The sequence below is a fragment of the Eschscholzia californica genome, unplaced genomic scaffold (assembly GCF_041429995.1).
Source record: "Eschscholzia californica isolate CP2 unplaced genomic scaffold, dmEscCali1.0.p SCAF_4, whole genome shotgun sequence".
Classification (NCBI taxonomy): domain Eukaryota; kingdom Viridiplantae; phylum Streptophyta; class Magnoliopsida; order Ranunculales; family Papaveraceae; genus Eschscholzia; species Eschscholzia californica.
In genome coordinates this window covers 44975328-44993589 of record NW_028238461.1, presented here as the reverse complement: position 1 = coordinate 44993589, position 18262 = coordinate 44975328, and the positions used below count along the sequence as shown (strand labels likewise).

Below are 18262 nucleotides of genomic sequence, written 5' to 3'. Positions count from 1 at the left end.
ATTTTCTCTCTTTTAGGTCACAATATGGCGTTAAGAGCACCAACTCATATTTAAGAGTATAATCAAACGTTAGATCGAGTTTAAGTTCTCACTTAAACAAATTTAAAGTAACTTGTTGATCATTGTGATTATACTGTATGAATGCAGGAAAGAAAACGTTTGTTTTATCTTATTTTGTTTGAAATATAAGTAACGGCACGAGGCATCATCAACTTTGAGTTTGTTAGAATATTTTCTTATTTTAACAAAAAAAATTATAAATACTAAACGTTTAAGTTTTCAATAAAGATAAAACTACATTGATATGGACGTACAATTTATCATGGAATTTATTACAGTCATTGACTCCTTACCTTTGCTAGGTTTTCCTTATGTGACTTGACTCATTTGTTCATTTTTCTCTCACAACGTGTGGCCAAGAGTACTAATTTATATTTTTCAATAACGATGAAGCTACATTGATATGGACAATAATTCATCATGCTTCACAACTTACATTCTTCTCTTTACCAGGATTTCTTGTGGCGATTTAATTTTTTTCTCTATTAGTGGCAATGTGTAGTTAGGAGTATTTAAGACATTAATTAAGTTTTAAGTTCTTCTTTGAACAAAATTAGAGTAATTAATCAGAATTTTTCATTGTGATTACATTCTATGAATGTGGAAAAAAATATGACATTCTTATTTAAATTGTCTAAACACACAATAACCAGTGTTGCCAACCTAGAGATTTATGTAACATTCTCTTGTTTTGACTAAGAATTTTATGATTACTGAACATTAGTTTTTCAATAAAAATGGAACTATAAGTTTTAATACGCTCTTTTTCTACTGAATCTCTTCCAAATGGTATTAGTAGACGTCACTTTTACCTGAAATGTTGAAACTTACCATGAATTATTTTTGAAATAGAATCAAATAAGATGTTCGAAAGCTTTCAATAGTGTCGATCAAGCATATTGGTGTGACACTAGTTTAAAAAGGGAAACTGGGAAGTAGTCTTTTTTTTTTGTTGAAACTGTTCATACTATATTAATTAACAAGAAAGTTATTACAATACTTATTAACAAAAATAGAAGGTACATTCTTCCAAGTCTTTGTTCTGTCCTTCTTCCGAGCCCATTTGGCTAATTTGTCTGCTTGATAATTCAGATGTCTTTTGATGCTTTTGAACTGGACGCTTTCAAGTCTTCCTTTATTTCTCGAATCTTGAGGATGTGAATCAATGATTGCCACTGCACTGTATGTCTATGATCCAGAATATTCTTGATGAGGTTATTGTTGTCGCTTTCGATGATAATTGATCTGTAGTTGTGTTTTTCTGCCCAGATGAGGTCATGTAAGATGGCCATTTCTTCACTCTCTTCGTTGTTTCTAGCTCTGGTAGAAACCGCATAAGCTTCTATGAACTTGGATTTCACATTGTAAGCAATCAGACTCGTGCCAATGTTCGATTCAACCGATGTAAACGAAGCGTCAACATTAATTTTGATGTATGGTTTAACTGGTGGTTGCCATTTGTCCATGGGAAGTAGTCTCTATATCATCCAATAATGAAATACAAAACAATCACCTCATTTTGATTGTGGATCTTAAAAAATCATTAGACCTAATCACCTAATAATGCATTTTTGAAAAGGTGAAAAACTGTAAAATAATTTCAAACAAATTCACTAAATAATTAGGTAAATTGTACTTTCTCTCGTAAACGAGGAGAGCAATCCAAGAGGCCATTGTAGCGGTGAATAGGAAAGAAACTATTCTAAAGAAAATTACACGTTAGATTGAGAGAATATTTCACCACTTCATTTACGTCTTCCCTAATTTAAAGAGAAGAAATATTTTTGATGCTTTTGATTCACTGAACCGCAAATCACCTCAAGCTATATAAGATTTTTGCCAAAATCTCGTAACTTTTCTTCTTCCTTAGCATTTCCTTTCCAAAATTGGTAGCCGCCAGCCACGTACAGGTACACAGCGATGTTGGATCCGACTTCGCATGAACATGCTTAAATTAGGCCTAAATGTAACATGAAAAAAGAAAAGAAAAAAAAGATTGTGTTTGACCATTGGCAAAGTATCACGGGTTGCAATTGGAGATAACCTATAACAGAATGAACCCTAATAATCTGTTGTTGTTTGTTGAGTCAATTTCATTTCCTCTTTTTGGAGGACCCCAACACTAGAAAAGGGAAATGGAAAAAAAAAGAGAAGCTTCATTAAAATCATCCATTCCTTCTGAGCAGATAAAAAAAAGGATGAGGCTCTTCCTCTTCATCTTCTTCAACTATTCTTCACTGCGACCAACTCTTGACAAAGATCCCTGCTGAATTGTACAGACCCAAGGGGTGTAAAGACGTTTCACTACCCGTAATGGGTACGTGTACTGGGGCGCACTTGACCCGGTAAAACCTACCTGTCTGTGCCAATGACACTAGCTCCATTTTCAAGTGATGACAATAGAAGAGAGAAGAAAATAGATCAGAAATTGAAAGAACACAACGTACGAGGACAAACGTTTTACTCACACAGAATATTTACAGATTATGATCCTACCCAACTGAGCTGAGCACATAAACTACTGCTATGTTCATAGTTTTATCAATCAGTTTCAGAAAGATTGACACTACTAGGCAGTAAAGTTTCTAATAGCAATAAATGAAGATTTCTAGGACCAGAGAATTCAAGAAGCAAGATGAAAAAAGAACTTGCCAATATTTCTTCAAAACCCTAGAACATACAACAATTTTATAATCTCTTGCTCCAACTTCTCGAAACATTAAGGGGTGAAACAGTTCAAATCAACAAACATTTGAAGAAAAATTTAAAGTTTTTCGTTCAACAAAGATGTACTTACCCGGTCTCACTCGTCGCTTACCGAGGTTGAATTTTCCGACGACTCTGGTCTCCTCCTTTTCTTCTCTATGAATACAACATATTTATAAGGAAAAAATGGGGAGCCCTCGATTCTCTGCTTGAGAGCTAAACGATACTACCATATTTCAATCAATTCACTTGCGGATCTAACATCCCATTGACACCTTCCTTTTATGATGAATAGTAAGGAAGGAATGTAAATAACTGTCTAATAATACAACAACGTTTGAGCAAAACCTACCTCTCTGAATAACCCACTTCCTCTTCAAGATGTTGGATGAATAAGAGGAAAATTCAAATGCCATCCGCTCTAACACCCGTGTCAAGAAGAGATAATATGTCGGATCATCTCCATGATCCATGTGAGATAATGGGCGAAAAAATTTCATGGGTTTCAGAAGGTAATTACATTTCTACTTCAAGCATCCCCAAAGGTTAAGATAGTAAAATGCTCCATCGTTTCCATACAAACGGCTAATAAGTCCTCTAACTACACCATAAAGGTCTACAAGATTGTCACGAATTTTGGAGCATCACTTCTCCGTCCATCGAGTGACCGATACATATACAACGTCCCAATGGTAGAATCACCCGAGTTTTCTTCGATGGTGTTATCATCTGTATCCTCTTCCTCTACATCCCTAATTACTTCTACTACCAGAGACGGCCTCTCTCGAGCAACTTTTTTGCAACCAGCAAGAGAGAGTTTACAAGAGGACATCCAAAGAAACCTCATGTTGTAATAATGGTGAAAACCAGAGAGCAGAGCTGCATTTCCAAACGGGCTATCTCTAATCTCGAGCTTCTGCAATTTAGGGCACCCTTGAAGAACATAAGTGAGCCCCATATCACTATCCCCAGCAAAAGCAACAGAAAGGGTTCTAACTAACTTCCCATACATCCCGATATAATGAAAAGCCTTATCCGTGAGCAAACCAGATACAGCAAGTCTTGTGAGCTTCTTACAGTTCCTAACTATACCCCCAAATCCTTCGTCCATGGGTTCTCCAGTTATATGGTCTGGCCGGCACCTTCCCATTATACATAGACGGAAAACCACTAGCTCTGGACAATTTTTTGACATGGCCGTAACCGCTGCGTTAGTCATCTGCTGGCAGAAATATAGAATGGATCGCAGCTTCCTACAACCCTCAGAAATTGCAAGAAGTCCAACTTCTGAAACGGGAGACTCACTATCCTCTTGAGCATGCAAGGGAAATACTCGAAGCTCACGAAGGTCCTTGCAAGTTTCAGCCACATCTCGGAGTCCCTCATCACATACTGTGTCCAGGACCTGCATAGAAACAAATATAAACAATAACAATCATGCGAGAGAGAGAGAGAGAGAGTTATAAGTTGGCATGGGATTGTTCTGTTATTTATGTTTCTATTTGGTAACAATATATCCATTAAATCATGTTTCTAAATTTTGTTTATTCTTTCTAAAACTACATCATATGGTTCCAAGTGACTCAAATATGTTTCAAGTCATTAAGTACTTCCCATCTCATAAACTTGTAGAAGTACAATTATTCATCTTAAAACGAAATGAGAATAAATCAGAGAAGATACATACCCAGAATATCTGAAGCTTATGACAGTGACGAATAATTGGTTTAAGTTGCTCAGCGTCGATACTAGAATAGCTGAAGTTAAGTGAAGTTAGGTTAGAACATACGGGATAGATAGAAGGAAAAAAATCCGGATAATTGTCCCTGAATCCCGAGAGACAGATCAACGATCTGCAAGAATTGAATGCCGATAACAGATTCGCTTTTTCGTCTACTAGAGAAACGGTATCAGTTGGACTTGGACAGAATGACCCTGTTCCTAAGTGTGTTAGCTGCGGAGCTCTGATCATTAGTCGGTGGAGTTGTGCAGTGGAGATATAGATGTTCAACCTGAGCTTCGTTAAAGAAGGAGATCGTACTACCAACCGCTCCAAAGCTTCATAATTTATAGGGGATTCCACACAATCAAAAGCAAGCGTTTCAAGACAAGTCCGTGTTTCAGGAAAACAAGATATCCAATCTATTTCGTCATCCATCACTTCCGAATCAGTCAGATCAAGCACCCGAAGTTTTCTGAGTATACCACATTATGCAATAATACATATATCAATAAACTAAACAGTTTTCAGTCATGACATTCATTTAATTAGGTTAAATTCAAATCATTATGCAATGTAATTCATATCTAAACAGTCATTTATTCAAGATAACAGATCAAACTAATAAACGTTTTCAAGCGAGAACGAATCAAATGAAATAAAAACCCTAAAAAGTAGAATCAAAAGCTTAAAGAGGGGAAACCCTTAAAATCAAACATACCTGCACTTGCTGGCAATGATAGCAAGTCCAGTAGTACTGAATCCTTCACAACAAACAAGAACAAGTTCCTTAAAATCAGAAAAGGAATCAGCAACAAGACTCAAATCATCATCAGAAATAGACATTCTTTTCAGGCAAACTTTTTCTAATCGTGGATAAGCTGATGACATCTCAGTCACCCATGGAGAAAAATGAGCACCCCAATTCCGTGGAACCAAATTGAAATCAGCAAATCTAGGTTTTCCTTTTAATACCAGTGATTGAATTTTTTGAAATCTTCGGATCGCTCGGATCGGAGAAACGGCGTAACAGTTGCCGATAAAGAGCTCCGATCGAGTTAGGGCTTCGGCTTTATACCATGATTTACAAACAAGAGAAGCTGAGTTTCGATCACGACGAGATGTGAGAAAAAGAAGTACTGTTTCTAAAACGTTTTCAAGAACTTGATCGGGGAAAACTGAACAACAACCGCTTCCACCAACTCCATCTCCATCATAACCAGCAAGATCTGTTGACTTTTCATCATTTTCAAACATCTCAGTTTGATTTTCTTCCTCTCTCATCTAAAAGTTTCTGATCTAAAATCCACCAACTTATGAAACAGATTTACCAAATCTACAACTAAATTAAACAAAATTTACTTCTTCATTTTCAGATCATACAAAATCATCTCCCTTCAGAATCTTAGAGAGAGAGAGACAAACTTGGATTAGGGTAGGTACCCAAAATTTGAGAGAAGAAAAAAAGGCTTCAATTTTTAAGATTTGATGAGAGACTGAAGAAAGACTAGAGAGAGAGAGAGAGAACAAACATGTAAGTATGGGAAATGAATCAGAGATCTGTAAGAAGAGAAAGAGAGTTTAGAGAGAGAGAAGATTACTAAATTGCTTGATTTCTTTACTCACATCACGTCTCTTTTTAGCCTGATGTCTGATTCTGGGTGCATTGGGATTCTCTATGCTCTTCTCTCTATCTCTCTCTCTATCTCTCTCTCTATCTCGAATGGTTCAGTTCAGATAACCAGAGACCAACCAACATTTTTTTTTTGATGAATCAGAGACCAACCAACATATCCTCTCCATTATTCGGGTTTTCAACCTTTTCTTTTTTGCTCGTTTCCCCTGAAAACGAAAATCAAAGGCGGAGTGAGTATACTTGTTCTGTTTTTGTTTTTCCTAAAAACGAATCTTTTTCTTATTTTGACCTTTTTAGAAATTACCTCTTTTTCTTATCTCTAATATTTTTGGCCAAAACTATTTACACAACTATTTACTGGGCCCAAAAATTGGAATCGGTCGGTACCGGACTCTAACTTCATCGAACCGGCGGACTCGGACGGTCACTCTCAAGAATTTTTTGTTCATTGACCGTCCAAGACCGTTTATTTTATCGGTCCAGTCGAATACCGGACGGTCTCGGTCCGGACTTTCGAATAAATTTACTTAATTCAGAACTTTATTTTTATTACCACAAACAAAATTACTTACAAATGAAGATGTTTAGCCAAGAAATCAAAAGCAAATATAAAAAAGAAAAAACACTTTTGATCATCATTTGACAAATATAATTAAGCCATGCACTAATGTTTGGTCTTCCAGAGGACTATATGACTATAGCCAACGATCATCATATATTCATATGTCTATAAAATTCAACGCTCAACTTCTAAAAATAAGGACAGTTTAGTCGGTCAACCTATTCGGTCACTCGTACCGGTCGGTTAGCGGTCGGTCCTTCGACATAGAATTTTGACCGTGACTGTCTGCCAATTCTTTCGGGTCGGTCGGACACTGACCGTTATGACCATCGGGTGTCCATGGACACTTTTTATCTCGGTCGAACGGGTCGGATAACGGTCTTCCGGATCTTTTTCCTACCCCTACTAAGCCCTACCACCAACACCTTCGTCCACCATCCCAACAATCACCACCACAACTATGAACAATCAACTCACAATCATCTACTAGAAACATTAGCAATGAAAGAAACTAACAATGAGGAAGGTACAATAATGGAGGAGCTTGGTGGTCAAGAAGGTTCATTAATGGAAGATTTTGGTATTGAAGAACTTAACTACAACTCTACATTGGACTCATATAACAACATTATAAGTGACGACATAACTTTAGAGGTAAGATAAACTAATATGTGGTGATTATTTCAAAAAAGAACTCAGTTTTTTAGGTAAACTTTTTTTCTCTTTTATCAACGACCCAAATTTTTGGTGAAATTATGCTTACAACGATGAACATTTTCGGTGACGTTTTTACAAACAAATTCCGGTGACGTTTTTACCATATAATTTCGGTGCCGCTTTTACCACACATTTTCAGTGCCTTTTTTATAAGCAAATTTCGGTGATGTTTTTACCATCTAATTTCGGTAACGTTTTTACCATCTAATTTCGGTGCCGTTTTTATCAACCAATTTCGGTGTCGTTTTACCAACCAATTTTATTGTCGTTTTTACTAACCAATTTCGTTGCCGTTTTTACTAACCAATTTCAGTACCAAATATTGCGCAGAAAACTGTTTGCTTATTTTTGCAACTTATACTTTTGTCGAACTTTAAACTTTATCTAGCCGAATCTTAATGGAAATGGAGACAAAAACAGTATAGCCAATGATGAGCATAACAACCCTGAAGACCCAATCAAACCCAATTGTTTAAGCTTTGATTTGTCCAGCTTTTTCGACACAGACATGGTAAGCTAGTTTGAACTCATTTTTTCTTAATCTTTGATTACATTTGGTCTTACATACTCATTTTTGTTTATGTTTATGTTTCCATTATAGTTTTTTGAGTCCGGACAGGAAGCTGTTAATTGGTGCGTTAAAGCTGGGAAAGAACATAAAACTGTTTTAGTCAAATGCTCATCTCGCATGAAGAGTTCAAACGGTGGAACATGTTCATATATTGTGTTATCTTGTGAGAGAAGTGGAGTTTATAACAGAGAACAAAATAAGTATTATACTACCAAACCCAACGTGAAGAGTAGGAAATCAAGTACCATGAAATGTGATTGTCCTTTTAGAGTAAAAACGAAATGTATCCGTTCGGGAGTGTGGGTGATTGTTTTGTTGAATGGTTGTCACAATCACGTTCTTCCTGAAGGTCTAACGGGACACGCATACGTTGCTCGGTTAACTCAAGATGAGAAAGTGATTGTTGAAGAGTGGGGTTCAAGCAAAAGAAATCCTTTTGAACCTTAAAAAACGCAGCAAGGACAATTGTACAGTTAAAAAACTGTTCACAATGAAGTACAACGGATAAAACAAGACTTCAATGAGGGTAGAACATCAATTCAAGAACTTTACAAGTTGTGCAATGATCAAAACTATTTGGTGAAACACCGGTGTCATGAAAATTCAGATGAGGTTTTCGATTTATTCTTTGCACATCCTAAGAGTGTAAGTCTTGCATTATGTTTTCCTCAAGTTCTCATAATTGACTCAACATACAAAACAAACAGATTTAAGTATCCACTTTTCCATGCGGTATCTGTTACTTCAACGAGAAAAACTTTTACTGTTGCATGTGCATTTATGTCTCAAGAGACTATAAATCACTACGCATGGGGGTTGGAATGCCTCAAACAATTGTATATTTCTGGAAGCTTTCCTACAGTTATTATAACCGATAGAGAACTTGCTTTGATTAGTGTTATCGATGTTGTATTTCCCGAGACTCACCATCTTCTCTGTTTATGGCATATAAACAAGAATGTTCAATCCCATGTTGCGAGCTCGTTTAAAGGAGTAGCCCTTGCTTGTGAGGAGTTCATGGTATATCGTTTCCATGTCCAGCTTCCTAAGTTTCCATAACGGACCATAGTTCTTGTGACTAATGATTGACTTCTTTTTGTCGTGTTTGAACCGTTTAGATGGTACATCTTGAAGGAATCCAAACTGTCGTAGAACCCTCTGAGGATAGACAACGACGGTTGTGTCGAAGCACACGATAAAACCAATGTAATATTGCCAGGGTCCCAATGGATAATTTGTTCGATTTTCTTTTTAAGGATCCCACACAACCTGAAAAGAAAATCAGTATACAATTAGCTAAACTCGTAAGACTCCAAATTGTAATATTTTTTACACTTAAATTTTCATTCTATACTTACATCTTCATTTCTAACATCGTCAATTTCCTGACGTAGATTCTTTAAACTCAGTTTCATATCATTTACTTTATTCATTTCAGGTTTGCTCCGACGTAAAAAAGGCATCCCAGGCTGGAAGCCTTGTAGGTCGACTCTTCTATGAAGAGTCGGCAAATGAAGGTAAATCCAACTCTGTCATAAAAAAATGGATGGAACAAAATAATCAAATTTGTTAAACAAGTCGTTCCCCCATGAATAGATAGTCAGGCATATGGATGAAATTTCTAGATTTCCTACCTGCAAGAGCGGAATACATCCAGCTACTAGTTGGCTACTCCAGCGACTCGCATTCCCGAGTTCATGAAGTAAATTTCTCAAACAAGCAGTTCCCCATGAATAGTTCTTAACCTCATCGACATTCCTCAAACATAACAAGTATAAAACTGAAACCCTACCACCACTTTTATTTGGACACAAACAAGTACCAATTATATATAACAAATACGCTCTAACAGTCTGATTTTTTTTTCAACTAAATCAGTTTCCTTGGAATTACCAAACTTCGACCTCATGGATGTAAGACTAAGGGTTTTGACTTTTCTATTCTTCAACTCATCTTTTGCAACATCCTCTTTCATTCCAAGAGTATCATACATAAGGGAATATATTTCAGAGTAACTCATACCATCCGACCTATCATCTTCCACTGCTAAACCATCAATCGGCAAATCTAGAATATGTGCAACATCATCCAAAGTGATCATCATCTCACCAAATGGGAGATGAAATGTGTTTGTCTCGGGATGGAATCTTTCTATAAATGCACTTACTAAAGCACTATCAATTTTTCTATGAGAGAATTGAAGCAAAGAGAGAAAACCTGAGATCTCTATTTTCTCCCTAACATAAGGACATTCTTTGACGAAATTCCATAAGTCAGCAACACCAATAAGATACTTAACTCTTAAAACTCTATCATCTTTCTGCAAAATACAATTGAAGTCATTCAAAAGATAATGCTCATTACTCGTGATTATTAAATGACTAACATAAAAATAAGAAAACTTACCTCTCCAATCCATATCTTACAAGCAATGTGATGTTTAAAGGAATGAAGAAGAGAAGGGTCAGATGGTGCGAAAGAAGATTCATTAACTGCCGAGGAACTAGGGATGGTAGAGGAAGTGTGGGCAGAAGATGGCAAAGGTGCAACTTCCTCCTCTAAAGTTTGTGGCACGACTTCTTCCTCTAGAGTTGGTGGTACGACTTCCTCTAAAGTTGTTATGACTTCTTTCTCTAGAGTTGGCGGTACAGCTTCTTGAAGGTGTTGAAGGAGATGTCCTTCGACCAAGATTACAATGCGAGCAATTTGTCGGCTAGGACAATTGATGAAGAAGATCATCAAGTCCGATTGATTTAGGGGTCGTAGAGTTTATGCTAGAAACCAACTACGATCGTCGAATTACAAAGTAATTCGCGGCTAACTTCGATCGGATCCTACATCGGGTTACACATAAGAATGGGTATTTAATCGGATGATATGACTAGTGGGAGTGTGATATAACCATGGGAGTGTCCCATAAACATATCCCACAGGCCTAAAGAGAATTAGGCAAAAGATAGCAGAAAGGGCCAAAAACAGGGTTTTTAGGCTAAACCGATTCGGATACTTCTAGGACTCGGATTGGGCTGATTTTTGGAGGGTCGGTTCCTTGTGTTAGGAACTTAAAATCTGCCAATTTTGGCTGGTTTTGGACGTCACCTCCTCAAATAAGAGAAAATATCAACTAGTTGCTATTTAAGGAAACCAAATTAGAGGTGGACTCTTATTAGGGATCTATATAAAGACTGTTAGGGAAGAGAATAAGGTGTGGAATTTCTCTCTAAGCTTTCTTACTCTACCACATCAAGTAGAGAGGAGAAAGTGAGTTAATTCCCAAGCTATCAACTAGTCAAGCAAGAAGAAGGTCTTCTTATTATCAAACCACCATTGGAGTTCTAACAACCTTTCAAGGAGGGAGATTAAATACACCTTTCGGTGTCCCAAGTAGAGGAACGACGATTGGAGCTCTTGGTCTTCTTAATCTATTGGAATAGTTCGAGGGAAATAGCAACTAAGGTAATCTTCTATCTCCTATTAGTTTAATTGCTAGTTTATGCATGATAATCTTGGGACATATTAATGTCAAGACATGTGATGTCTGAGATTCCGCTTATACGACATTAGTAGACACCACCACAACCCAACAGTGGCGTCAGAGCCTCTTGCAAATTACTAGTTTTTGCAAAGAATCGAACTAGTCCATATTTGATATTCTTGAAAGTTTGATAAATTGAGTTTTAAAAGTATTTTAAACTCACAATTTGATTACAATGAATAGGATTCAATGAATTTTCAAATTGAAAATCAAAATTGATGATTGAAAGTGTTTCAAAACATTGAATTTGATTGATTTTTGGTTTTGAAAAAGGTTTTCAAAAGTTTTGATCTTCTTGAATTAGGAATTCTCTCAAGAACAAAACAATTTGGTTTTTAGATGTTTCTAAAATTGGGATTTTATGGCTTTAGAAGCAACTCAAAAAAAAAGGGAAACTTGAAAATTTTTAGAATTTGCCAAAATTTGGGCTGCATATGCATGTTGGCCAGGACGCGTCCAGAAGAAGCGTCTCGGCCAGCAGCAGCAGCAGCAGACGCGTCTTCTGGACGCGTCTGCTGGCCCGGGATGAGGGCGCGTCTGGGACGCGCCCCAGACATCCCGGGTATGTCTCGGGTAGGCTACCAGCAGCAGCAGACGCGTGCTAGACGCTGCTGGCCCAGGATAAAGGCGCGTCTGGGACGCACCCCACACGTCTCGGGTGTGTCTCGATCTAGGACCGAGACACATGCGACCACTAGGGCGCGTCTGAGACGTGTCCTAGCAGCCTAAGAGCGTCTCGGCTGGGCCGAGACGCATGAGATAGCACCAGACGCGTCCTTGGACGCGTTTGGTGGCTCGGGTAGCCCGAGCACGTCTCGGATATGATCCGAGACGTCTAAAGCAGCTTCCACCAGACGCGATGGTCGCGTCTGGTGTGTCCTAGGTGTCTCGGGTACCACCCGAAACACCCATAAAGGCTCGTCCGGACCTAGGCCAAACGTCCTGGCTGCGGCCAGGACGCGTCCGAGACCTCGGCTGAGCCCGAGATGCATCTTGATGCATCTGGCTCGGCCATACCTAGTCTAGGCCGGCCTTGGATCGTGTCTATACTCTACCCGACCATCTTTGGGCCAGACCAACCTAATGGGCCTTGACTTTCAGGTCTTGGGCCTTGACTAAAAGTTAGTCTTAGGCTATTCCGAAGATGTCTAAGGGTCTAAAGGCCAAAGTTTCACGGGTCTCGACTCAAGTGGGAGTTTTTGACGAAAGTCTCAACTTTTTCTCCCGGTCCCACCAAATTATAACCAGAATCAAATCGAGTCATTCGAAGACCCGAAAAGGCTTTTCTTAAAAACGGATTTCAAAATTGTTAAAAGTCAAATCATTTTTTCCCGAAATTGACCCGGGCTTTCGAAATCCAAAACGGAGTTTTTCTTAAAATTGATTTTAGAAATCACAAAAGATAAAACCAGAATGCACCATTAGTCGAATTCTTCGAATTTAGACTTAAGGTCCGTAATTTGACATGTGATGTCGACAAAAGTATCTCCCGGATTATCATGCATATATAATTTTTAACCTTGATATATTATATGAATGCATGTGATGTGAATGCGGGAAACTAGTATGACCATAGATTATTTCTTTATTCTTGTTTTAAGTACGGATGGGTGCATAATTTGTAATTGATTTTAATTTCAAGTTTATATGATATACGAATCGTTAGAGTCTTGTAATTAGAGTTTAGGGTCAATGAGTCCATTGAAGAAGCTCGATGAATAAATCCAAAGGCGACTGGGAGAAATCAATGGAGGTTCAAAGATGGCGATCTAAGACGAACCAAAAGGCGAAACAATAAGAAAACCAAAAGAGATTAGATCTTCTAGATTAGGGGCCATACTAGGATCCATGTCTGCTTGATTTACGTTCTCGCGCGTATTTAGTTACTTATTTACGCTTTATGTCGTGGATGTTAGTTAGGCTAAATAGTTTACTATAACAAACGCTAGACTAGCGTAAAAGTACCTAAAAATAATTTTGAGTAAGGTACCTATCCAGATTAAGACACCCTTTGCGCCCTTGTTCGAGGAAGGTGGGTCGGCCTTCGCAGAGTACCTCCTCCACCTTGGGACAATGCGGGTAGGTCTATAGAGTTTTGGATCCTCGAGGCAAAAGGATAGATTAGTCATTTATCAATGAAATCTATCAACCAAGAGTCATAAGGTATGATAAGTGAAGTAGTTCGCTCACCCGGAACGACGGAGTTAAAGGGTAGGGCCCTAGTCCGCTTTACTCCGAAGAACTGGGGTCTTTGAATCACTTATTCAATTAAGGACAATTTTATATTGAATAATGTGGGAAAACTAATGTTTTTCAAAAACGATAACGAGTTTTAAAACTTTGCAATTCTTTATGTAGTTTTTAAGATGACACAAGAAAACGAGTTCAACATTGAATCACACCTAAGGGAGGTGCCGATCAACTTCTTAGAATGGAAGAATGAATCCGAGAATAGTTCTCAGGTTTAAAAGGAAAGCGTGTTAGAATACCCAATCCCAAAGTTGACTCATACCAGATAAGGTCAAAAGCCATTTGCAAGCAATCATATAACATTCTCTTTGGAAGAGTAATGGATGCTAGCACGACCATTAAGACAAACTGAGGAAGTGATTCCTACAAAAGTCAAAAATGGAGAGGCACGAGACCTCTATGGCAATCTGAAAGTCATCCTAATGGAAGACAACAGAATTGATCTATCAATTCAATGTCAATTGAACAAAGATAGACAAGACCTTAGACGAGTCACTCAGATTGTTACGAACAACTGAGCAGAACACACGGGAATATCAAATCTAAGAAAGGTTCTTGAGATTTGGTAAAAGGAATCTAAGAAAGTGTTTTTTGGGATTCAAAATGGCAAAGGGTCAGTCAAGTGAGACAAACATTTGATCAAAGAAAAGCAGTTGCCGAGTACATGATCTAGAGTATTCCTCATTACTGTAATCCAAATAATGGTTAGATCATTTAAAAAAGAAACTATTTTTAGCACCTGGAGGACAAAAGGAATGGAATTATGAATTCCGGTTCCGTATCCTTGTTAACAAAGTTAAACAAGTATCGTAGAATCCCTTCATCAGGTATTTGAGACCAGATGTGCGGCTCGGTAAAGCTCAAGGGAATCACATACTTGACTAAAAGAAGTAAAGATCCAAGAAGGAGCAGAAGCAGTAATGCTAGGGATGTTGAAAGGGATCGAAGTCTTCTTTTAGACACTGATCTAGCTTCGAACTTAATAATAATTAATTTGTTCTCCTAGAAACCAGTGGTAAAATTAACTGAAAGTTAACATTGATTCAAACTCATTAACTTCAGCATTGTCAATTGGGTCTTAAAGACTAATTGACAAAGTCACCCTTTTCAAAAGGCATAGAGACTAGTAATCTATTAGGACTCATACGGTGTTATGCAGACCTATAAATTTACTTGTGGAAGCTAACGAGAGAAATTTCAATACGTACTCTGATAACTTCATGAAGTATGGAAACGTACAAATCATAAATTGTATGTCGGAATGTTTGAAAGGTTCAAACAAAGTACGCACCGAAGTAGTGAATCACTTTGGCAAGATAGTTTAAGCCATCCGATTAAGTTTGGAATGATGGAAACTTGAGTCAAACACTTGATAACCATCAAAGGAGTTGAGAAACAGTTTTCCAACTCTGCTCCATGGAACATATCCGACGGATGGCGGATTCAATGGGAGTAATCGAACACTGCTGTGGACGGTAGAAAATCACACAATTAATAGATCGTCGATTGGTGGGCCACCGACAACTTGGGCTCTAGACCTCGAGACGGATGAAGTTCCGGTTGGACCTGTAGACAGACAAAAACAAGTAAAACCGTGAAGTCTTGGGGACACCGGGATGGTGTCTTGCCAAGGGCACTCCGACGGTCAAGTCAGCAAACTATAAAAGATAAATATTAATCGATTGGATGCTGAGGGTGTCACCGTGTTGTATCGTCGGAGGGTGGCTAGACTCGTAGAGTGGCCGGAGCTTCGACTCTACGAGATAGTTGGTCGGATTGATCTCCTGGAGCAGGTCGAGAGGTCGTCACGATCGGAGATTCTGGATAACGGAGAAGTGGGATGTAACAGGGACTTGAGAAGGACTTCGAAGGTGATGGAGCTTGAAGATGTAATATCGTCGTCTAGAGTGATCCCCTAGAAGATTACCCTTCAAGTCTTTTGGAATTCGAAGGTCGATTATCGTCGTCTAGAGCACTGATGAGAAGATACTAAATGTGTGTAAGAGAGAGAGAGAGAGAGAGAAGAATGTTCTGTAGTCTTCTAGTCGGTATTCCATGTCTTTGGAGTCTGAGTCTCCTTCTATTTATAGGCGACTGATGGACTCGTGGAGTCTGTTAGATCCGGGATAATTGGGGTCGAGGGTGACCTCAAACCCTAAGGGAGACTCGTTCTTGGCCGTCGATCTGTCACCTGGAGTAACTCGATCGTACGATTACGCCGCCTCAACTTTAGGCACTTCGTAGTCTGAGATAGCCTAACGGTACTTAAGGCGACGTGGGGTTCTAGAGGGACTTCGTCAAATGGGTACATGGCGATGTCTCCGGAGTTGAGGTTGACTCGGTATCCGGCAGGCTCGGTTGAGGGCGACCAAGGGGTGCTTGGAGCATTGTAACTTTTGATGGGTTATTGTTCGTCTAGATGGACGTTCGCAAGGGCTCAGAGCCAGTTGGACCTCTAGTGGATCGAGTAACACGTTGGAGAGTGTCCAACTAGTAGGCAAGTGGGTCGGGCCCAAATGATATCTGTTCGAAGTAGGCTCGGTCTAGGCGACCTTTAGACGAAGTGGGCCCAACACTATTTTTGACCACTACAGTTTGTCCCCCACTCTCTAAGTTAGTGATTTGCTCACTTAGAGAGTAGGTTGGTAGCGTCGAGGGAACGTCCAAATCCAGTGTCGTACTGGAGTCATAGTTCAGTTAATTTCAACCGTTATTGTGTCGGCCTAAAGATCTTGGTAGTTCGTCGGATAATTTGAGACCACTATTTGCATATATGAAATGTCAAAATACCGTTGTCGGCCTAGATTTTTTTTTTTTTTTTTAATCACGACAATTCGGGGAAGAAGATGTCCAGGCTGCCCGAAGACGACTTGGAGAAAAGTCTCTTCTCTAGGTTGCCTGAAGAAAATCAATAAAAATGTGGTCCAACCAACCCTAAAGACAATTTGGAATAAAACACCTCCAAATTGCCTTTAGGTGGTCTGGAGTGCTCCAGACTGCCTAAAGGCAGTTTGGAGTAAAGAGCCTCCAAACCGCCTAAAGGCAGCTTGGAGGCAAGAGTCTCCAAACTGCCTTTGGGTAGTTTGGAGGAAAACCCCTCCAAACCGCCCAAAGGTAGGTTGGAGATTTTCTTCCGAACTCCTAACAGCAATTTGGATTCCCCTTTTCTTTTTTCTTTTTCTCTTTGGTGATATATATATATATATATATATAAATATGTATTATATATATATATAAATATGTATTATATATATGTGTGTAAATAAATGTGTTCAAGTGACATATAATTAAATAGACAACACATTTGAGACATACCTCGTACAGAACGGGATGTAAAAGGAGAGTTGACACTCTAGAGAGTGTGGCAAAGGGCCCATGGGGTTTTTACGTTGTTTCATTTTCTAGACATGTATTGAACGCTTTCGAGGATGGTAATCTCTTCGATGAAATTCATGCTTTAAGTTACATAGCTTGAACATGTTGAGTAAGTAAGTATTACAAGCAAGTAGTTTAGAGTTGAGGTTTGTCGTCTCGAGACCAGCCGTCTGAATTTTGAAGGTGCACTTTTTTGGGTTGACCTTTGAAGCTCCTCTGTCATCAACTAAGTTGGCCCTAGAGATAACATTCTCGAATACGACTATCAGGGATAGTATACTTTCAAGGCACAATAGTGGAATTTCAGAGTCGAAGGCCTTATAGCATCATTTTTTCAGGTGAAGCTTGAGGTTGCATTCCTTCTAGAAGAGAGCGCGGTCTCAAAGTCGTTGTGTTGTTTTGATGACTTCGAGGTCTCGAGCTTTCCTTCTCTTTCGGTAACACCTGAGGTATTTATATTCCCCAGGATGTGTCTATCTCGAACCTTCCTTAGGCCGGGTGGAGTCTCGGAGACGTCTTGACCCGCTACAATGTGTAGAAAGAGTTGTAAAAGAGTATTAGAGGAAGGGAGATTAATGGCGCCTTGTGTGGATCATGTGGGGGGGGTACAAAAAGGTATGTAGTATTGTAGTGCTCCCGTTAAAGCCGATTGAAGTTCGAGCGTGAACCTCGTTGCTTCGTTTGAAGCGACAGTAAGCTTCTTAGAATTTTTGTTTTTTCGTCGAAGTCTTATGTTCTTCATCTGAAGTATGAGGTCAATAGCTCTAGTCTTCTGTGTGGCTATGTTGGAAGTTTAAGCTTGCATTTCATGGTATTATTTGTCCCATGTTAGGCCAGTTGGAGCTCGAGCGTGAACCTTGCTGCTTCGTCGAAGCGACAGTAAGCTTCTAGAAATTTTTTGTTTTTCGTTGAAGTCTTATGTTCCTCGTCTGAAGTTTAAGGTTGATAGCTCTAGTCTCCATTTAGCTTTGAGGGAATTCGAGCTCGCATTTTAGGCACCATTCGTCCCCCCAGCCTAAGTGTAGAACATTATTTTTCTGGACTTAGGTTGATTATTTGCTGGCTAGCTTCGGTGGATGGGTGAAGGTTGTGCTTCTCCTGTTTGTCCACGAGCTTTGACCGAGCTGCAC

At 38.9% G+C, this 18262-nt stretch overlaps 1 protein-coding gene across 2 annotated transcripts; it reads right to left on the bottom strand.

Moving 5' to 3' along the window:
• Positions 1-1655: 1655 nt before the first annotated feature.
• LOC147545069 (transport inhibitor response 1-like protein) lies at positions 1656-6405 on the bottom strand. Of its 2 annotated transcripts, XR_015239798.1 has the most exons (4): positions 5208-6405; positions 4454-4961; positions 2858-4171; positions 1656-2434 (listed from the first exon to the last, which is right to left on the bottom strand). XR_015239798.1 is itself a non-coding variant. In XM_086673708.1 (3 exons), exons 1-3 carry the CDS (start codon positions 5768-5770, stop codon positions 3383-3385), a joined length of 1860 nt encoding a protein of 619 aa, XP_086529834.1. In that variant the 5' UTR covers positions 5771-6400; the 3' UTR covers positions 2697-3382. The 2 variants fall into 2 exon arrangements, 1 of the variants encoding a protein (XP_086529834.1); XM_086673708.1 differs by lacking the exon at positions 1656-2434 and having other exon boundaries at positions 2697-4171; positions 5208-6400.
• Between the last annotated feature and the right edge of the window lie 11857 nt (positions 6406-18262).